The 22,563-nt window shown below is 50.4% G+C and overlaps 1 protein-coding gene across 4 annotated transcripts in view; it reads right to left on the minus strand.

Moving 5' to 3' along the window:
- Nucleotides 1–20,660, minus strand: part of LOC121290150 (tumor necrosis factor receptor superfamily member 10A-like) — a 30,023-nt gene extending 9,363 nt beyond the window's left edge. For all 4 annotated transcript variants that reach the window (XM_041210383.1, XM_041210382.1, XM_041210381.1 and 1 more), the window contains exons 1-4: nucleotides 20,383–20,660; nucleotides 4,515–4,743; nucleotides 2,675–2,806; nucleotides 583–697 (exon numbers count right to left, since the gene is read on the minus strand). In XM_041210383.1, coding sequence (XP_041066317.1) covers nucleotides 583–697; nucleotides 2,675–2,806; nucleotides 4,515–4,743; nucleotides 20,383–20,424 — 518 coding nt within the window. In that variant the 5' untranslated portion in view covers nucleotides 20,425–20,660. The remainder of the gene's footprint in view (nucleotides 1–582; nucleotides 698–2,674; nucleotides 2,807–4,514; nucleotides 4,744–20,382) is intronic.
- Nucleotides 20,661–22,563: the final 1,903 nt, after the last annotated feature.

The raw sequence follows: 22,563 nt of genomic DNA on the forward strand, positions 1-22,563 counted from the left end.
AATATTCAAACCACGAGAAGTGGTCTTATCATTGAACCTAACTGCATTGCACCTGTCCTGGGAGTGTTTGATGTGGACAGTGCAGAGAGAGCTTTACTCTGTATCTAATCCTGTGCTGTACCTGTCCTGGGAGTGTTTGATGGGGACGGTGTAGAGGGAGATTTACTCTGTATCTAACCCCGTGCTGTACCTGTCCTGGGAGTGTTTGATGGGGACAGTGTAGAGGGAACTTTACTCTGCATCTAACCCTGTGCTGTACCTGTCCTGGGAGTGTTTGATGGGGACAGTGTAGAGGGAGATTTGCTCTGTATCTAACCCCGAAATGTACCTGCCCAGAGAGTGTTTGACGGGGACAGTGTAGAGGGAGATTTACTCTGTATCTAACCCCGTGCTGTACCTGTCCTGGGAGTGTTTGATGGGGACAGTGTAGAGGGAGCTTTACTCTGTATCTAACCCCGTGCTGTACCTGTCCTGGGAGTGTTTGACAGGGCCAGTGTAGAGGGAGCTTTACTCTGTATCTAACCCTGTGCTGTAAAGCCCATCACCCAATGTCAATTGCGGAAAGAGCAAAATATCACTTACCTCTTTTTACATTTCTGACACATCTCACAGGACTGGTTAGCCAAACAGAATCTTCCTGCTTCACACTGACACACTGTGTTTTTCTGTCTGGTGCACTGAGACACCACCTCCTCATCTGGGAAGACACACAAAAATCACTGGAAATTGACCCATTGGCTGGGAGCTGAACCAAAGTACATGAGAATGGGATGAAATGCAGAGCTGCTTCTGAGGGCTAGCACTGGCAGAATGAGCTGAATGGCCTTTCGTGTTTCATACTGTATAAACTTCAACCAGACATACCTGCAACAATCAGTGATGGGGCCAGGGAGCCTCTACGTTGTCCTATGGGGAGAGATTGAGTAGAGCGGTTCCATATCCCCCAGACGATCTAATTGAAAGATAAAAGTCTGAAGGGTTTTGACAGGGTAGATATGTGCTGAGGAAACGATTCCTCTGGCTGGGGAGTCTCCACCATGGGGGAGCACAGTCTCAGAATGAGGCATCGGTCCCTTGCGGACTGAGACGAGGAGGAATTTCTTCACTCAGAGGGTTGTGAATCGCTGGCATTCTCTACCCCAGAGGGTGTGCAGGCTCAGTCATCAAGTATATTCGAGAGAGGGATCAACAGGTTTTTGGGAATGAAGGGATACGGGCAGAGTGCAGGAAGATGGAGCTGATGTAGAGCCTCTGCCATGATCTTGCTGAATGATGGAGCAGGATTGAGGGGCCAAATGGCCTAACCAAGCTCCCACTTCTTACATTTTCACAGCTGGCCCAGTGTCTGTCAAGACATCAGACACTGTCATCATTATCAAACTCACATGAAGAAAACCGAGGCTGGAGGTAACAGAATGACAGTCGGTCTGATCGCTTTTGGCAAACAGCAAAATGCAACCCCATAACCCCTTGTTCCAAAACTGGAGGAACATGGAGAGAATGCAAGAGGTTCCTCAGGATGGTGCTCCCATCCGAGGGGACAGATTGCTGCATCAATGAGTAAGGGATGGTCAAAGTTAAACTGAAGACCAAAGGCTCCTTCAGCCACACTGAACACGTCAAGGCAGTGAAAAGGCTGCTTCGATTCTGACTACAGACAACACTTCTCCTCCTGTGGGTCCAACAGTGTAGGGCAGTCAAGGTGAAGAGCTTGCATTTACACAGATGCAGCAGGACGTCAGAAAGCGCTTTACAAGCAACAAAGTAGTTTTGAAATATGGAAGGAAGGCAGCAGCTAATCTGCACACAGCAAGATCCCACAAATGACAAAAGTACAATCTGTTTTAGTGATATTGGTTGAAAGGTAAATGTTTATCAGGATACCAGAGGAAACTCCCCTGGTCTTCTTTCTAGTCGCTTTGGGATCCTTTGACTCCATGAGGGGTCCAATGGGGCCTTGGTTTAATGCCTTATGTGAAACAAGGCACCTCTGACAGCACAGCACTCCTTCAGTGCTGACCGACAGCGCTGACCCTCCGACAGTGCAGCACTCCCTCCGCGCTGACCCTCCGACAGTGTAGCACTCCCTCCGCGCTGACCCTCCGACAGTGTAGCACTCCCTCCGCGCTGACCCTCCGACAGTGCAGCACTCCCTCCGCGCTGACCCTCCGACAGTGCAGCACTCCCTCCGCGCTGACCCTCCGACAGTGTAGCACTCCCTCCGCGCTGACCCTCCGACAGTGCAGCACTCCCTTCGCGCTGACCCTCCGACAGTGCAGCACTCCCTCCGTGCTGACCCTCCGACAGTGCAGCACTCCCTCAGTGCTGACCCTCCGATAGCGCAGCACTCCCTCAGCGCTGACCCTCCGACAGTGCGGCACTCCCTCAGTACCGTCACCCCGACACTGCGGCACTCCCTCAGCGCTGACCCTCCGACAGTGCAGTACGAATACTGAGGGTACCCGAGTGTCAGCCTAGATTTTTGTGCTCAAATCTCTGGAGTGGGACTTGAACCCAGGGGTAAGAGCCTCTGAATCATGGCTGACAATATGAGATCCTACCAGCACAGAGAGGGCAGTTTCTGAAAACAAAAGGAGATGAGGGGAAAAACAAAGAAGCCTCCATTTTAGGAGCGAAGATCAATACAAAAATAGCTTTAACGAAGGTTTCTTACCTTTCCTACAAGAGTGGCAATGCAGGCACTCATCCAGTCCATTGGGCCACTCAGTATATTCCTCTCCTTCCGTACAATTGTTACACTTTCCAAGGGTGTAAGGTTTCTTACAGTATTCAGCCACATGGGTTCCTGTAATCACAGGGCACGCCAATAACTAACAAACCAGGTCAATAACTGCTCACTCAGTCAGACTAAGCCACGTATTTAAATACACTCCGCTTGTCACAGCACTGTTCCTTCACTGCCGACCCCGAGAAGCGTGGCAGCAAACCTGCCTGTGCCCAGACGCAGCATTATAAACCCGGGTTGCCACCAGCCTCGGTTCCGTTCTGCATCTTCATCAGAGGCGGATGGAAATAAGGGTAAAAAACAGACAGGCCTCCTGCTCCAGCGTGCACCTGTTGTAAGGTGAAGACAGTCTCGGGACGTTTTTGCGAAGCCCCCACAGTCGCAGTGCCAGTTAATCTGCAACGTCTCTCTCTCTCTCTCACACTTCATGCAGATGGCCTCCGGCAGCCAGTGTGTGTGTGTGTGTGTGTGTGTGTGTGTGTGTGTGTGTGGGACTGAGCCCCAGCAGAACTATTCCACCAGGAGAGGTGGACAGGGTCTCAATGGCTCCCCCCTCAACCCCCCCACCAGCCCCACCTCCCTCCTATCCTCCCCAATCCTTGACTGAAGTGAGGTCAATTTGCCATTTCCTCACTTCTCTCCCCGTGGGTGCAGTGACCAGGGTGGGGGTGGGGTGGGGTGGGGGGGGGTGCTGCTGTAACCTGGTCTCCTTTCTGTGCTTCTCTCTCAGGGCCAGTCCTGGTGGGCAGCACAGAATTGGGGCATTACCCTACAAACAAAGACAATGGGACTGCTTCTGGGGGAGGCGGGGGGTGGTGGGGGGGTGGGGTGGTGGGATGGCAAGGAGGGAGACCAGCGCTCAACCAGCTAAGCTTGTGCCGCTGCTCACATTACCACCAGCGGGATGGAGCACTGAGGATGGTGTGCCCAACCACAGCAGTAACAAGCCGCCCCGCGTCTAATCAATGTTAGCACAGAGCTTTAGATAATGAGCAAATCTGATAACACAGCCTGGGCACAGAGCAGCAAAACCTCCCAACAGCCCATTGCTAGGCAACGTGGTTGGGTAAGTAATATAAATATATATATGAAAAATGAAAGGCTTTCATTCATATGGTGCTTTTCACAACCACTGGACATCTCAAAGCGCTTTGCAGCAAATGAAGTATTTTGGAAGTGTCGTCACTGTTGTAAGGTAGGAGACATGGTAGCCAATTTGTACACAGTTAAGCTCCTGCAAACAGAAATGTAATAATGACTGGATATTCTGTTTTCATGATGTTGGCTGAGGGATAAACATGGGCCAGACTCCAGGGAATACTCTCCTGCTCGTCTTCAAAATTGTGCCCTGGGACTCAAACCTGGGACCTTGGGACTCAAGAGGTGAGTGCGCTACCCACTGAGCTACAGCTGGTACCCCTCCAGTTATGGGGCCTCGGTCACAGCTCTGAGGCGGCTCGTGACCAATCAGCAAAGGCCCAGAGTTTCAAGGTGGACTCATTCAGATCTGGCCAGTACGAGTCACTCTGAGAGTGACGTTAGGCTGTTAGGACGAGATTGGGTGAGGTGGGGGGAGGGCGGGGGTGTGGTGTGGTGGTGCTTTACTTGATAAATTATCTCACTCCTTGCTTTGTGTGCTCTTTTTAGTCTGTTAACGGGTGTGACAATCCTAAGATCAGGCCTCTGGGTCATGAACAGCTGCCTCTGCTATCAAATTGTCTTGCTTAATACTGTAGCAACAGTCAATAGTGATAAAATCTAGACCCACCTGCAGGGCATTTCTGACAACACAGCTTGGGTGTGACTGGGTAATAGCCTTCCATTGAGCAATGAACATCTCGAATGGTCCGATTGCCTTGAGTCAATCCATTCCTGACCTGGTCTCCCTGGTTCTCTTCCTCAACCTCCACCATTTCTTCTCGTGTAGACGATATATCAGCCGTTGGGAGCCCAGCTGTAACATGCCTCTCATGTACAGGCAGCCCTCGAACAAGAACCTAAAGGGGCCAAGAATTGTTAACAAAGTGAAGACAAACCCCAACAACAACTACTTGCATTTAGAGAGAGCACCTTTTAACATAGTAAAGCCTCACAAGGCACTGAAAGGGAGCTTGATCAAACAAAATCTGGCACTGACAGGCGACCAAAAGCTTGGTTAGAGAGGTAGGATTTGAGGAGTGTCTCAAAGGAGGAGAGGGAGCAATGGGGCCGGCCCTGTCCACCTTTATTTTGATAACCTTTCCCTCAATTCTGTGCCAAACTTAAAAACCAAATGCGTTCAACACACCGTATTGCCAGCCTAACCAGACATAAAAGAGGCAAGAATCTCTTCAGGCTGGAGGGAGAAGGCCAAGCCATATTCAAATGAAAACTAACGGAAGAATTTACTTAGAATTTATGATGCGTAGGACTCAACAGTCCCTTCGGAATTTAGTCAGAAGTCACTGAACCCATAATCGCTTGGGGAATATTCACGACTCTGGACTGGTTACGAGAGCCGAGTTAACCAGCAGACAAGGGGCAAGCCTAACTGCAGATATCGGTGGTTAAGGAGAAACCGTGAACACTATTATCCTTCCCGAGGAGTGAAGGTAAAAGGTATTGATTGTAAATGTGCGCGTTATCTGGTCTAAAGACGGAATGAAGTTCGAAAGGAGGGCAAATATAACCTTTGGCTGGACTGGTGAAGCACAGCAGAGGTCAAAAACGTTTCGAGAAAGATTTTCGGTTAGCGAAACGGTTCAGATAGCAAGGACATTAAGGGTTCACTTGCATTAAGCAAGGACATTAAGGGTTCAGATAGCAAGGACATTAAGGGTTCAGATAGCAAGGACATTAAGGGTTCACTTGCATTAAGCAAGGACATTAAGGGTTCAGATAGCAAGGACATTAAGGGTTCAGATAGCAAGGACATTAAGGGTTCAGATAGCAAGGACATTAAGGGTTCACTTGAGGTGCTGAGAAGCTGCCAGTCTGGGGTAAAATTTATTATAAATACTAAGCTATATATTCCTTTCTCTTCCTGTGGGGAGTTGACTAGATTCCAACGAACAACAGCAGACACGCATCAATGTGCTGTGCTACCCTCCTTGAAGGCGACCCTCAACGTGCATGGATATTGATTCGCAAGAATAGTAATATTTATTGGCAAATTTAGACACTTAAGGGCGGATGCTGTAAGGCATGTTGATATTTTGCATATTTCTGTGATGCTGTAAGGTCTGCCTTTGTTTCTTTCTAATACGTATTATCTTTATACGTGTCAAAATGGAACTGGTTGTGAGGTGGACGTTCTGAGCTCAGAACCGGGTTGTAGGAATATGGAGTAAGGAGGGCATCGGACAATGGGAGAAGATTTTTGACCTGAGACGTCAACTCTGAAGCTTTTATGGAACTTCTTAAAAAAAAATAAAGACTGGACAAGGATAAACAGACAGACTTTGTCAGAGCATGTCACTGGAGCCGTGGCTAACCACTAGACACCCTGATTACAGAGACGGACCCAGACAATGGTCTCTCGAGTATGTGTGAGTGGCTTTCCTCCTGCTTTACCAAGATACAGAAATCACATCCAGGTACCTAGAGACACTCCCCTGCTGAGAGCAGGAAATGGCCACAAGCAGGTTGTCTTCCGGACTTAATATTGAGTTCAACAATTTCAGATCATGAACTCTCTCCTCCATCCCCACCCCCTTTCCGATGTCCCTTTTTCCAATATTTATAATTTTTAAACAAATATATTTTTCTTTTCCCACCTATTTTAAAATTTATTTTGATATATTGTTTTATCTCCACCTTTTAGCCCATTTCGATCCCTTCCCCCCACCCCACCCCTACTAGGGCCATCTGCCACTAGCTTGTCCTGCTTGCTACCCTTAATGTCCCCATTAGCACATTCCTTAGATAATATCACCACCGTCAACACCCCTTTGTCCTTTTGTCAATGACATCTTTAGCAATCTCTTCTTTGTCTCCACCTATCACTGGCTCCCCTGTCGAGCTCTATCTTTCCCACCCCCTTCTACTAGTTTATATTTCATCTCATTTCTATATTTCTTAGTTCTGATGAAGAGTCATACGGACTCGAAACGTTAACTGTATCCCTCTCCGCAGATGCTGTCAGACCTGCTGAGTTTTTCCAGGTATTTTTGTTTTTGTTCTAGATTTCCAGCATCCGCAGTACTTTGCTTTTATCTGCAGGTTGTCTTTGCCTGGCCAGGGTGGGATTGATAATCCAATCAGATGACTCGAATAAGACATTACCGTATATGCCGAGAGACCAGAGTCAGAAAAGGATTATGAGCCACAGGTCCCAAGGACACTGGGGCTGCAACAAGGAAGCGTGATTTGGTCCATCACGGGAAGTCGTGTGGAGGAATTCATTCAGCGCACCAACCACCCAGAAGCAAGCTCCTGCACGCAGGTCTTACTAAGCAACTGGTGTTGTAAGTATATACCATTGCTTGGTAGGCTCATAAAGGCTTTCCACGTGAAAGTGGAAATTGTATTCATCGTTTGTTTCGTGTCATTGATACCAAGTACGGGGTGAGGACCTTAGAGGGTAGTGAGAACCCCCTGGTTAAACGTCTTACATCATCGAAACAGGAGGCCATTCAGCCCCTTGAACCTGCTGTCCCAGCCAATTGCATCTCAGCTGATCGGCATGTCAACTCCTCAAGCAAGACCACAACGAAGAGCTTGCGGGTAATGCAAGGGTTAAGCATGTCTAAAGTCATCCCTTAGCTTCACCTGCATGCTTCTCACTATTGATCACTGTCCCTTGAACTGAGGGAGTGCTGCCTTTGAGTGAAACAGTCCATCTCTCTGGGGATTTCCCCCAGAAATGGCTCAACTGCAAACTGCACATTAAAGCTTGTGCTTTTCCCCATAAGACAATGTTTCAGCACACGCGTGTGCGTGTGTGTGATGATGATGGAGGCAACGAAAGGTTGTTCGGCAAGCCCATCAGTAATAAAGCAATGTTCCCTCCCCTCCTGCGCCATCCTATAACGGACATGGCAATAACCGAGCGGTCATTTCATAGTGAGCCTTCCTCATTGAAGTAAAACAGTTCACGTGTTCCGCCACATGAACATACTCGACCTCTCCCTCCAGCAGCACCGCCGCACCCTTTTTCTAATCTGCGCGTGCCCCCCAGTTTCATTTTATTCTTCGTCTCATCCGACGCCTCAACAAGAAACTTTGTCTCTTTCTTTCAGGTGCAAAGGAACTCAAGCTCCAACAACTCATCGACACCAACACCCATCTAGGACCCTCCACCCCTGCCTGTCCCTCCGTCCCCACCCCATCTTCCAATCCCAGCCCCAGCCGTGTATTCACTATACCGCCTGACCTTCCCCTCTCCGATGCTGAACGTTCAGTGCTCAGCAAAGGACTTAGTTTCACACCCTCACGCCCTCATCTCAATGAATTTCGGGTTCGGCACGATGCTGAACTCTTCTTCCGCCGTCTTCGTCTCCAGGCTCACTTCTTTGGGCAGGAGTCCTCTCCCCATTCAACGGATCCTTTCACCCACCTCCAATATTCTCCCTCCACCTGGACTCCTCCCTCTGGATTCTTACCTTCTCTTGATCTCTTCATTGAGAACTGTCGGCATGACATTAGTTGTCTCAATTTCTCTGCCCCTCTCACCCACTCTAACCTGTCTCTCTCTGAACTTGCCGCATTCCGTTCTCTCAGGTCCAAACCTGACGTTGTCATCAAACCCGCTGACAAGGTTGGTGCTGTTGTTGTCTGGTGCACTGACCTCTACCTCGCAGAGGCTGAAGGTCAACTCGCAGACACTTCCTCCTACCTCCCCCTGCACCATGACCCCACCAAGCCATTGTTTCCAGGACTGTTACTGATCTCATCTCCTCTGGAAATCTTACTTTCACAGCTTCCAACCTCATAGTCTCCCAACCTCGGACGGCCCGCGTCTACCTCCTACCCAAAATCCACAAACAGGACTGTCCCAGCAGACCGATCATGTCAGCTTGCCCTTGCCCCACCGAACTCATTTCTTGCTATCTTGACTCCATTCTCTCTTTCCTTGTCCAGTCCCTTCCCACCTACGTCTGTGATTCCGCTGACACCCTACATCATATCAACAATTTCCAGTTCCCTGGCCCCAACCGCCTCCTCTTCACCATGGACGTCCAATCCCTCTACACCTCCATCCCCCACCAGGATGGTCTGAGGGCCCTTAGCTTCTTCCTCGAACAGAGGCCCGAACAATCCCCATCCACCACTACTCTCCTCCGTCTGGCTGAACTTGTTCTCACACTGAACAATTTCTCCTTTAACTCCTCTCACTTCCTCCAAATAAAAGGTGTGGCTATGGTACCCGCATGGGCCCCAGCTATGCCTGTCTCTTTATGGGGTATGTGGAACATTCCTTGTTCCAGTCCTACTCCGGCCCCCTCCCACAACTCTTTCTCCGGTACATCGATGATTACTTTGGTGCTGCTTCATGCTCTCGTCGGGACTTGGAAAAATTTATTAATTTTGCTTCCAATTTCCACCCCTCCATCATTTTCACATGGTCCATCTCTGACACTTCCCTTCCCTTCCTTGACCTCTCTGTCTCAATTTCTGGTGATAGACTGTCCACCAATATCCATTACAAGCCTACCGACTCCCACAGCTACCTCGACTACAGCTCCTCACACCCCATTTCTTGTCAGGACTCCATCCCATTCTCTCAGTTCCTTTGCCTCCGTCGAATCTGTTCTGATGATGCCACTTTCAAAAACAGTTCCTCTGACATGTCTTCCTTCTTCCTTAACCGAGGTTTTTCACCCACGGTGGTTGACAGAGCCCTCAACCTTGTCCGGCCCATCTCCCGCGCATCCGCCCTCACACCTTCTTCTCCCTCCCAGAACCCATGATAGGGTCCCCCTTGTCCTCACTTATCACCCCACCAGCTTCCGCATTCAAAGGATCATCTTCTGCCATTTCTGCCAACTCCAGCATGATGCCACCACCAAACACATGTTCCCTTCACCGCCCCCCCCAGAGGCTTTCCACAGGGATCGTTCCCTCCGGGACACCCTGGTCCACTACTCCATCACCCCCTTCACCTCAACCCCCCTCCCACGGCATCTTCCCATGCAACTACAGAAGGTGCAACACCTGCCCTTTTAATTCCCCTCTCCTCACCGTCCAAGGGCCCAAACACTTCTTTCAAGTGAAGCAGCATTTCATTTGCACTTCCCTCAATTTAGTCTACTGCATTTGCTGCTCCCAATGCAGTTTCCTCTACATTGGAGAGACCAAACGCAGACTGGGTGACCGCTTTTTAGAACACCTTCGGTCTGTCCACAAGCATTACCCAGACCTCCCTGTCGCTTGCCATTTCAACACACCACCCTGCTCTCATGCCCACATATCCGTCCTTGGCCTGCTGCATTGTTCCAGTGAAGCCCGACGCACACTGGAGGAACAACACCTCATCTTCTGACTAGGCATTTTACATCCTTCCGGACTGAATATTGAGTTCAACAATTTTAGATCATGAACTCTCTCCTCCATCCCCACCCCCTTTACTTTCCCAATAATTTATATAGATTTTTCTTTTCCCACCTATTTCCATTTTTTTTAAATGTATTTCCATAAATTGTTTTATCTCTACCTTTTAGCCTATTTCGATCCCTTCCCCCCCACCCCCACCCCCACCCCCACTAGGGCTATCTGTACATTTATTATCACATTCCTTAGATAATATCACCACCTTCAACACCTCTTTGTCCTTTTGTCTGTGACATCTTTTGGCAATCTCCACCTATCACTGGCCCTCTATCCAACCCTACCCCACCCCCCGCCTTAAACCAGCTTATATTTCACCTCTTTTCTATTTCTTCTTAGTTCTGTTGAAGAGTCATGCGGACTCGAAACGTTAACTGTGTTTCTCTCCGCAGATGCTGCCAGACCTGCTGAGTTTTTCCAGCTATTTTTAATTTTTGTTTTGGATTTCCAGCATCCGCAATTTTTTGCTTTTATCCACGTGTTCCACTTTGCCCTCCATGGCCTCGGCACCTCCCCATCTCTGCAACCACACACCCCCCCCCCACCACCCCCCCAAGCCATCTCTGCAACCACCCCCCCAATCAGCCTTTTGAGGTCTCGGCGCTCCTCCAATTCTGTGGTTTCTTGTGCATGTCCCACTCCCACTGCCCCACCACAGGCGGCCGTGCCTTCAGTTGCCTGGAGCACTAAGCTGTGAAACTCCCCTCCCGAAACCTCTCCCCCTCTTTTAAGATGACCCATAAAAACCTTGAACATTCACCAAGGTTTTGGTCAGCCTGATCTAACATCCCCTTGTGTGGCTGGGTGTCAAAATTACACTCCTGTGAACTGCCTCAGGGGCATTTTCCTATGTTCAAGGCAAGATATAAAGGCAGGTTGTTACAATGGAGACAGAAAAACCTACATCTTACTGAACAGAAGGAGAGACAGGGCTGAAGACTGGACTTTAAGAGACCTGTAATTTAATGGGAGGAACTTTCCTGGCACACACACACACACACACACACACACACACACACACACACATAAAGGCATGTGACCATGTTGCATCAGCCACTCTTCTGAACTCTCACACTCTTGGAAGGATGATGCAAGATTTAGTCCCCCCCCACCCCTTCTAATCTTCCTGTTAAATTCCTGAACACCAGTGAGGTGGAGGACGGAAGTTTGTAAGAACGATTCAAACTTTTAAGCAGATAAGGAGATTGGGGTAAAAGCAAAAAAAACTGCGGATGCTGGAAATCCAAAACAAAAACAAAAATACCTGGAAAATCTCAGCAGGTCTGGCAGCATCGGCGGAGAGGAAGACAGTTAATGTTTCGAGTCCGAAGGAGGGTGGGGTCATGTTTACTGAGCGGATGATCCTTCTGTTAATGTTGCGGTGCTTTAGTTGTTAAAGCACGCCTCGTCACATCTCATAATACCTCAATGAGCTTTCGAAGAGCAGTCACCGAGGGTGGTAAACATGGCAAGCATACAGCAAAGAGGTCAATGCCAGCACTGCACCTCTGACTGCGCGGGGCTCCCTCAGCACCACTCCTCCAACGGTCATAGAGGTCTACAGCACAGAAAAAGGCCCTTCGGCCCATTGAGTCTGTGCCAGTCAAACAAGTACCTCACTATTCTAATCCCATTTTCCAGCACTAGGCCCATGGCCTTGTATGCCATGGCATCGCAAGTGTACATCCAAATACTTCTCCAATGTTATGAGGGTTTCTGCCTCCACCACCCTTTCAGGCAGCAAGTTCCAGATTCCCACCACCCTCTGGGTGAAAAAATTCTTCCTCACATCCCCTCTAAACCAACTGCCCCTTACCTTAAATTTATGCCCCCTGGTTATTGATCCCTCCACCAAGGGGAAAAGTTCCTTCCTGTCTACCCTATCTATGCCCCTCATAATTTTATACACCTCAATCATGTGCCCCCCTTAATCTCCTCTGCTCCCGGGAAAATAACCCCAGTCTATCCAATCTCTCCAATAACTAAAAATCTCCAGCCCAGGCAACATCCTGGTAAATCTCCTCTGCTCTCTCTCTAGTACAATCACATCCTTCCTATAATGCAGATTCCAGAGCTGCACACAATACTCTAGCTGTGGCCTAACCAGCGTTTTATACAGTTCCAGCATAACCTCCCTGCTCTTATATTCTATGCCACTGTGCGCAGTGCTCCAAGTGTGGTCTAACCCAGGTAAACGGAGGCCAGAACTGTGCGCAGTGCTCCAAGTGTGGTCTAACCCAGGTAAACGGAGGCCAGAACTGTGCCCAGTGCTCCGAGCGTGGTCTAACCCAGGTATACGGAGCCCAGAACTGTGCGCAGTGCTCCTAGTGTGGTCTAACCCAGGTATATGGAGGCCAGAACTCTGCCCAGTGCTCCGAGTGTGGTCTAACCCAGGTATACGGAGGCCAGAACTCTGCCCAGTGCTCCGAGTGTGGTCTAACCCAGGTAAACGGAGGCCAGAACTGTGCGCAGTGCTCCGAGTGTGGTCTAACCCAGGTATACGGAGGCCAGAACTGTGCGCAGTGCTCCGAGTGTGGTCTAACCCAGGTATACGGAGGCCAGAACTGTGCGCAGTGCTCCGAGTGTGGTCTTACCCAGGTATACGGAGACCAGAACTGTGCGCAGTGCTCCGAGTGTGGTCTAACCCAGGTATACTGAGGCCAGAACTCTGCCCAGCGCTCCGAGTGTGGTCTAACCCAGGTATACGGAGGCCAGAACTGTGCGCAGCGCTCCGAGCGTGGTCTAACTAGGGTACACGTTAAATAGAACCTCTCTCCTTTTTGACAATTCTGTCCCCCTCCTACCCCAAAGAAAGCTCAGCAAATCACAAACCACAGCAATATAGCTGATCAGAAAGAGGCGAGTCATCATCTGCTGGATGACTTGTCCTTTCAATTGCCGAGTCACGACAGTGTCCCGCTCGCTGACCACCGCCACGAGGCTCGCTCCCTCGCCATCTCTCCACGCCGACCCCTGCCCTGCCCGCTCCACGTTCCACTGCGCCGCGCTCACCCCCAGGCCACACACTCCATCTGAGCAGCCAGCCAGCCCCACCACCCGTCGCCCGACAAGGACCCCTTGCGTCGGCGTGGCGTTGCGAACGGTGGGGGGGGGGGTGGGAGGGACACGACAATGTCCACCAGACGCACCGCGGCGGCTGCGTCAACCGGACAGACTTCCCACGGCGGGCTGGCGTGGGGGGGATTGTGATTCTGCCCTGCCTAGCAGTCCTTCGGGGAGTCCCAGAGGTGGGTCAAGAGCCCTGGGGGGGGCTGGACATTCCTCTTCAAGGTCCAGACACTGTTGTGACATACGAGACGCAGCGGCCGATTTGGGCACAGAAAGCTCCCACAGACAGCCCAATCCCCCCTGTAAATAAACACCTGACTTCTTCTCTAATCCTTCAAGTGATATTGGTTGAGGGGCAGGTATCAACCACAGGACACGGGGCCGGGGGGTGGGGAGACTCCCCACTCCACCCACCCATCTCCTCTTCAAAATGACAGCCATGGGATCTTTTACATACACTTGAGAGGGCAGACTGGGTTAGGGTGACGCCCAGGCATCCAACAGTGCACCGCTCCCTCGGCACCGGCCCTCCGACAGTGCGGCACTCCCTCGGCACCGGCCCTCTGACCGGGCGCCACTCCCTCGGCACCGTCGGATTACTAAACGCACAGGTGCACAACGCTGACAATTTCTGTGCAATGGCCCCCTCCCTAGCCACCCACCCCAGGTACGTCAGGCTGCATTGGTGACCCTGACCCCAATTCAGCCACATCACCTCACACCGCTGGGCACTGGGGTCATGCCAGCTACAGTGGATCACCGAATGCAACGGTGTGCGCGGCTGCCCGTTTCTGTGCATGGTACCCCCCCCCACCGGTGCTGGCCAGCTTCATTGGTACCCCTGACACCGGATTGGTCTGCATTGCTCTGCACCCGGAAGTTGGGGGGGGGGGGGTTGGTGAGCTGGTGGGGTGGTGTGTTGATGTCAGCAATGGTGGATTACCGAATGCTTCGGTGTGCATGGCGCTGCCCATTTCCATGTATGGTACCATCTCTCAGTGCGGCCGGCTGCATTGGTGCCAGTGCAGGTCTCCCCTCAGTACGGCACTGAGAGCGAGCGCCTCAATTCTGTACTCGGGTCTCTGGAGTGGGACTTAAACCTATGAACCAGGAGAGATTATCACCCACACCGACAAGGCTGGCTTTCGTATTAGTGTCACTTTGTTAACAACCCTCTCAGTAAGCTGATGGATAGTTCCTCATTGCTGGAGCTCTGAAATGCAGCTACAGGCGGGCAAGCGTAAATTCCCTGTGGAACAGCAAGGGACATTCCACCGCTCAGCAGATTTCCGCAACCCGGAGAAACACCAAATGTTCAACAAAAGAAAAAAAGACCTCAAAGTACCATCTGGAAAACCTTACCATTGACACTCACATCCCAATCATGTCTCGTAAAAAAGTGAACCTTCCAGATTAAAAGCGAGCAGCACTCTGCAGCCAGAGCCTTTACATTTGTGACAGAGAGGTCAATTTAAAGTGATTTCCTGAGTCAGGAAACCCAAGTTAAGGAATGGAATTCAAGCCCAGAACTAGTTTAGTGTCACTATGCAGAAGAGATGCAGTAAATATATTAGTAATTTTCTGATACCAGGTCAACCATAGTTCAGTGGGGAGCAGCCTCTCCTCTGAATTAGTATCATGTCCCCTCTTGTGAGTGCAAAATCCATGCTCACAATCGCAGAGTGTAGTACTGAGGGGGTGCTGCACTGTTGGAGGTCCTGTTTTCCACACAAGATGTCAAGCTGAGGCCCTCTCGGGCAGATTTATAAGGTCCACGAAGTAGTGTTTATTTTAAAAATAAAGAGCAGGGGAGCTCTCGTCTGTGCCTTGGCCAAGAACTCTCCCTCAATCAACACCAACCAACAGATTTTATGGTCATTACCACATCGCTGCTTGTGGGAACTTGGCTTGCCGCACAGACATTGGTTCCTACCACAGTGGCCACAGTTTGAAAAGTACTTAATTGTCTGGGGAGTGCCTTGGGGCATTTGGAGGTAGTGAAAGGTGCTATACAACTGCAAGTTTGGACACTAAGGGTTATGGGGTTTGGGCAGGAAAGAAGAACTGAGATACAAGATGAGCCGACTCCCATTCCTACTTCTTATACTTCCTTCCAATGTTTCCATTCTTGACAGGAAGTGAAAAATTGTCTCCCCGCACGGCTGTCCATGTGGGACCTGGCACATGGCAAATTCCACACACTTCACCTTCCAATATTGCCCACGTTTGGTGCACCAGCATGATGTCATCAATGTTCTGCATGGCAACAGAGTCACTCCCAAACAATCCCCCCCATCCACTAACATCAACGAAGAGGGAGTGCCGAATGAGTCAGCCCACATTCCACTGAGTGTAGGCGGCAAACATCTGCAACAGGCTACTTACTACAGCATTCGCCCTGTTTGCTGCGCAAACTGCTTCTGGCCGTTACAAAAACAGAGAAGGCTTGAAAACTCTCAGGTCTGGCAGCATCTGTGGAGAGAGAGAGAGAGAGAGAGACAGAGACAAAGACACAGTTAATGTTTCGAGTCTGTATGACCATTCTTCACTCTGAAGAAGGGTCATACGGATTCGAAGCGTTAACTCTTGCTTCTCTCTCTGCAGATGCTGCCACACCTGCTGAGTCTTTCCAGAATTTTCTGTTTTTGATGCAAAATGGTGAACTGGGTTATTGCTGTCTCTCCACACAAGTTGCCCAAATGGGACCTGATGCATTGCAAATTTCATAGACTTAACCTTCCGATATTGCCCATGGTTGAGGCACCAGGGGGATGTCATCAAAATTCTGCTGAGTCATTTCCAAAACACAATCTTTGCAGAAAAAAAAAAATCCACCAAAAGATTCATTAATGTCGTTTTAGGAAGGAAATTTGGCATCCTAATTCAGTCTGGCCTATATGTGACTCCAGTCCCACAACAACCCTCAACTGCCTTCTGAAGTGGCTGCGGGAGCCACTAAGTTGTATAGAATTGCCTCAAAAATGGTTCATGGGAATAAAACTGGACAGACCAGTCAATTTTGACGTAGGCATTGAATTTGGACACAAGATACCAGCCTGCAAAAGTCTTTCTCTCCAACATGTGGGGATTATTCTCATTGAAACATGCCTTTTTAAGCCAATGTCCCAGACTCCTCCATCACCATCCAGGGCAAAGCACCCCATCCACCACCTTAAATATTCTCTCCCTCAACCACCAATGCACAGTGGCAGCAGTACATACCATCTACAAGATGCTCTGCAGAAACTGACCTTCTACAGCACCTTCCAAACCTCCAAGATCTAGAAGGCCAAGGGCAACAGACACATGGGAACACCACCACCTGCAAGTTCCCCTCCAAACCACACACCAGCCTGACTTGGAAATATATCGCCCTTCCTTCACTGTCGCTGGGTAACAATCCTCGAACTCCCTCCCTAACAGCACGGTGGGTGTACCTATCACCACAGGGACTGCGGTGGGTTCAAGAAGGCAGCTCACCACCACCTTCTCAAGCGCAATTAAGGATGGACAACAAAAGGATGAAAAAAAGCTATTTTCCTATAAGTTTTTGTGTCCCATCTTTGAATTTCATTCGTCGATGATCAGTAAAACTGCTCCCTCCACCCTCACCTCCCTCCTCCCTATTCTGGAATCCATCAAGCTGTGACCTTTGACTTTTCCTTCAGGTACACTGCTTTGACCTCTGGTTAAATCCCTCCACCTCTCTCCTGGAGGGAATAACTTTGCACTTCAGCTTTCAAAAGACTCCTTGAAATCTTTCCCTTCACTCGCAATTCTCAGCACCCCTCTCGCTACTGCTGGTCCCAGCCTCATCTTCCTTCCTGCCCCATAGAGAGCAGGAGGGGTGTTGAAATACAAACTGATCTTAATGTTGTGATGGAACCAAAGTGAAGGGCTCAAATGCAATACTTAGGTTAGGGAGAGGAGCTCCATCAGGCCATTCCTCCTGTCATTCAATGGCTGCTTTGTACCTTGTACCTCACTCCATTTAGCCATCTTGGTTCCATACCCTGTAATAATCTGCTTTACTTCACAAAATTTTACCTCTCCCCAATTTTGAAATCTTCATTTGAACCCCATTTCCACCCCCACCCCCACCTCAACTGCTTTGGGGTTGGGGAGGGGGGCCATTGCCAGAGGCTCCAAATTTGCCTTTTTGTGTGCAAAGAAGTGTTTCCTCACATCGATCCTGAGCGGCCTAGCATTAATTTTAAGCTTCTAATCCCTTCTTCTGGACTCTCCCACTAGAGGAAATAGTTTCTCTCTGACTCTACCCTATCAATTCCTTTAATCTTCTGGAGCACTTTCAATGAGATCATAGTGTGATCTCTCTCCAAGGAACACAAGCCTAATCTATGCATCTTGTCTTCATACTTTAACCCTTTTAGGCCTAGTATTAACCTGCACTGCACCTCCCTCCAAGGCCAATATATCCGTCATTGCCCAGAACTGAACACAATGCTCCGGATAGAGGCCTAACCATTGACTATGCATCTTAGGGGCATCTTGGGGCAAAAGGGATCAAAGAGTATGGGGAGAAAGCGGGAGCAGGCTATTGAGTTGAACGATCAGCCATGATCATCACGAACAGCAGAACAGGCTCGAAGGGCCGAATGGCCTACTCCTGCTCCTAGTTTCTATGTAATTTAGTGCCGTCAGAAAACTTGGCTCTCTACCCCCTCATCCAAAATCCTCAACGTAATGCAAAGCTGTAGCCCCATCAATATTCAGTAACAAGGGAAATAAAAACATGCCTCAGGATCAAAAAAGCACAATCTACCTATTTTACCAAACAATGGGCAAACATGCCATGTGAGTAACAGTATCAGGAGCATGTGCCCAAGAAGGGTGTCTATTACCCATTTTAAAAAAAAAATTAAAGTCAGCCACATCCAGTTTCCTCAATTCACTACATGGGTTAGTGTAATAAACAAAAGGTCAGCCACAAGGAAAGAGAGTTTTGGTGAAGCTGACTGCGCCAAGCCAAAGGCAGGTGACAAATCGTCCCTTGTTGTTCAGCAAATCGAAACTGCGACCCCCACGCATGAGTCCCAAGGTAACCTTTCCTGCCAAACACCACATCCCCAGGGTCCTTAAATGGCAACTAAAACAACACCAGGACATGGTCAAAATTGGCTGATCACACAAAGGTAAGCAGTGTAGGTGGAAGGGTAAAATCACAAAGAGATATTGATAGATTAGTTGAATAGGCAAAACTGTGGCAAATGGATTTCGATATAGGCAAACGTGAGGTCATCCACTTTGGATCTAAAGCATATAGAACAGAATAGTTTCCAAATGATGTCAAGCTAAAAACCATGGTGGTTCAAAGAGGCTTGGGGATCTAGGTAATGCACCCTTGCCTTTTTCGTTTGGAGAGCGCAGGCAATTTATTTAAATGCACGACTCCTTCAAGTTTTCTTGTGCTGGTGCACTCGGAGTAACTTTAAGCAGCCACCTCCTGCGAGGCCTGTGCAGGAAGCTCCGGGGTTGCTGAATAGCTGCACAACTTAGTGGGACCACTGGGTCCAAGTATGTGGATCAATAAAGTGTCATAAAAAGGCACAGGAAATAATCAAAATGGCGAATGAAATGTTGGCCTTTATACCGAGGATTAAAATATAGGAGTGTGGAAGTCATGTCTCAGCTACACAAATCCCTGTTTAAACCACACCTGGAGGACCGTGAATAACGTAGTTCTGCATATCACACCGTAAGAATGATATATGCGGGATGGAGTGTAGATTTACCAGAAGTTAAATTCCGAGGAGAGATTACACAAACTTTTCCCGGCATCCGCAGTATTTTGCTTTTATTTTACTCAAACTAGAGTTGTTTTTCCTGGAATTTAGAAGGTTGAGGGATTTTGTCAAGGTATTGAAGGAAACTGATAGAGAGGAAGAATTTCTCCTGATTGGGGGAATCGAGGACTCAGGACACAGCCTAAAAATTAGAGCCAGAAGCAAAATTAGGAAACGCTTCCACACACAAAAAGGTAGTAAAAATTTGGAACTTTCTTTTACAAATGGCAATTGATGCTAGATTAATGGTTAATTTTAATTCTGAGATTGATAGATATTTGTTCTCTAAAGATATGAAGGGATATGGGGCAAAGGCCAGACTGTACAGTTAGTCCACAAATCAGCCACGATTTCATAGATGGCGGAACAGGCTCGAGAGGCCATTCAGGCCGCGTTCTGCTCCTATGTTCCCACTCCTACAACCAAATTTAAGACCGAGATAGATAGGTTCTTGATTGGTAAGGGAATCAAAGGTTACGGGGAGAAGGCAGGAGAATGGGGGTTGAGAAACTTATCAACCATGATTGAATGGCGGAGCAGACTCGATGGGCCGAATGGCCTAATTTCTGCTCCTATGTCTTATGGTCAAATCAGAAGGTGCTACATAAAGCCAAGTTATATTGTGATAAAAACATCCCGAGATACTTCACACAAATCCCCCCCGCCCCCAAAAAAAGGACACATTCGGACAGAAGACTAAAACTCTTGCCGAAGAGGTAGGTTTTAAGGGATGTCTCAAAGGATGAGAGAAGAGGTGGGGAATTCCAGAGCTGAGGGATCAGGCAGCTTAATTAAGATATGTTGAGGTCAAGGAGGGTGGAGGGGGCGAGGTGAAGAGGGGTGGAGGAGGTGAGGTGAAGGGGGGTGAGGTGAAGGGGGGTGGGGTGAAGGGGAGTGGGTTGGGGGGGGTGAGGTGAAGGGGAGTGGGTGGGGGTGGAGTGGGTGGGGGTGGGGTGGAGTGGGTGGGGGTGGGGTGGTGCGGGGTGTGGTGAGGTGGACCAGAGGCCAGGGTTAGAGGAAGACGACCCCCCAGTTTTCAGTATGACCCCTGGGGTAGTTTAAGGGAAAAGGCCCAAAGGGTAAATGTGGAGAATTGGAGTTTAATCTACCCACCTCCTGCCTGGGGAAAAGAGTTAGTGGCTACAGAAGAAAGTTAGGAAATCACGGAGAAGACGAAACTCTGGTCAGTTATGAATATCTGAGGAATGTGACCCACTCCAGACCTTCTTTACTCACCAGGTAGCGGAGAAACAAACCCACCCAGACTGAGCTGTTCATCCTCCCTCTCCCCCAATCCTGCAGATTGATTCTCCCGCCAGGAAAAGTCAGGCAAAATGTTCCAAACTTCAAGCCGCGGAATTCCCGGGAATCGCGCAGGCAGCGAATCAAACTTCCCTAAATCCTGACAAAGAACATTCAAACTGCAGCCCAAACTTCCCAGCGAACCCACTGAAAGTGGCCGGTACCGGCCGGCCGCTCCGAGCTGGAAGGAAATGACTCAGTGAGTCAGGAGCTCACTCCGTGCGCTTCAGGTTTGACAGCGTGGGAGGGGCAGCAATTCACAGTCAGGGGGGGGGGGGGGGGGAGTAAGGAGAAGAGGGGGGGGGTGTAAGGAGGACGGGGGGTGTAAGGAGAAGGGGTGTGTAAGGAGAAGGGGGGGAGTAAGGAGAAGGGGGGGTGTAAGGAGAAGGGGGGTGTAAGGAGAGGGGGGGTGTAAGGAGAGGGAGGGGGGCTGTTAGGAGAGGGAGGGGGGTGTAAGGTGAGGGAGGGAGGGGTGTAAGGAGAAGGGGGGGAGTAAGGAGAAGGGGAGTAAGGAGAGGGGGGGTGTAAGGAGAGGGGGGGGTGTAAGGAGAGGGGGGGTGTAAGGAGAGGGGGGGGTGTAAGGAGAAGGGGGGTGTAAGGAGAAGGGGGGGTGTAAGGAGAAGGGGGGGTGTAAGGAGAGAGGGGGTGTAAGGAGAAGGGGGGGGTGTAAGGAGAAGGGGGGGTGTAAGGAGAGAGGGGGTGTATGGAGAAGGGGGGGTGTGTAAGGAGAAGGGGGGGTGTAAGGAGAAGGGGGGGTGTGTAAGGAGAAGGGGGGGTGTGTAAGGAGAAGGGGGGGTGTAAGGAGAAGGGGGGGTGTAAGGAGAAGGGGGGGTGTAAGGAGAAGGGGGGAGTAAGGAGAAGGGGAGTAAGGAGAAGGGGGGGAGTAAGGAGAAGGGGGGGGAGTAAGGAGAAGGGGGTGTGTAAGGAGAAGGGGGGGCAAGTAAGGAGAAGGGGGGGGAGTAAGGAGAAGGGGGGGGTGTGTAAGGAGAAGGGGGGAGGTGTGTAAGGAGAAGGGGGGGGGAGTAAGGAGAAGGGGGGAGTAAGGAGAAGGGGAGTAAGGAGAGGGGGGGGAGTAAGGAGAAGGGGGGAGGAGTAAGGAGAAAGGGGGGGAGTAAGGAGAAGGGGGGGGAGTAAGGAGAAGGGGGGGGAGTAAGGAGAAGGGGGGGGAGTAAGGAGAAGGGGGAGTAAGGAGAAGGGGAGTAAGGAGAGGGGGGGGAGTAAGGAGAAGGGGGGGAGTAAGGAGAAGGGGGGGAGTAAGGAGAGGGGGGCGTGTGTAAGGAGACGGAGGGGGTGTAAGGAGAGGGAGGGGGGGTGTAAGCAGAGGAAGGGGGGTGTAAGCAGAGGGGGGGGTGTAAGCAGAGGGAGGGGGGGTGTAAGGGGAGGGAGGGGTGTAAGGAGAGGGGGAGAGGGGTGTAAGGAGAGGTGGGGGGGTGTAAGGAGAGGGAAGGGGGGGTGTAAGGAGAGAGGGTGTGTATAGAGAAGGGGGGGTGTATGGAGAAGGGGGGGGTGTAAGCAGAGGGAGGGGGGGTGTAAGCAGAGGGAGGGGTTGTGTAAGGAGAGGGAGGGGGGTGTAAGGAGAGGGAGGGAGGGGTGTAAGGAGATGGGGAGGTGTAAGGAGGAGTAAGGAGCAGGGGGGGTGTGTAAGGAGGACGGGGGGTGTAAGGAGAAGGGGGTGTGTAAGGAGAAGGGGGGGTGTGTAAGGAGAAGGGGGGGTGTGTAAGGAGAAGGGGGGGTGTGTAAGGAGAAGGGGGGGTGTGTAAGGAGATGGGGGGTGGATGGAGAAGGGGGGTGTAAGGAGAAGAGGGGGTGTAAGGAGAGGGAGGGAGGGGTGTAAGGAGAGGGAGGGAGGGGTGTAAGGAGAGGGAGGGAGGGGTGTAAGGAGAGGGAGGGAGGGGTGTAAGGAGAGGGAGGGAGGTGTAAGGAGAGGGAGGGAGGGGTGTAAGGAGAGGGAGGGAGGGGTGTAAGGAGAGGGAGGGAGGTGTAAGGAGAGGGAGGGAGGGGGTGTAAGGAGAGGGAGGGAGGGGGTGTAAGGAGAGGGAGGGAGGGGGTGCAAAGAGAGGGAGGGAGGGGGTGTAAGGAGAGGGAGGGAGGGGGTTGTAAGGAGAGGGAGGGAGG

Source organism: Carcharodon carcharias, chromosome 17 (assembly GCF_017639515.1).
Source record: "Carcharodon carcharias isolate sCarCar2 chromosome 17, sCarCar2.pri, whole genome shotgun sequence".
NCBI lineage: Eukaryota > Metazoa > Chordata > Chondrichthyes > Lamniformes > Lamnidae > Carcharodon > Carcharodon carcharias.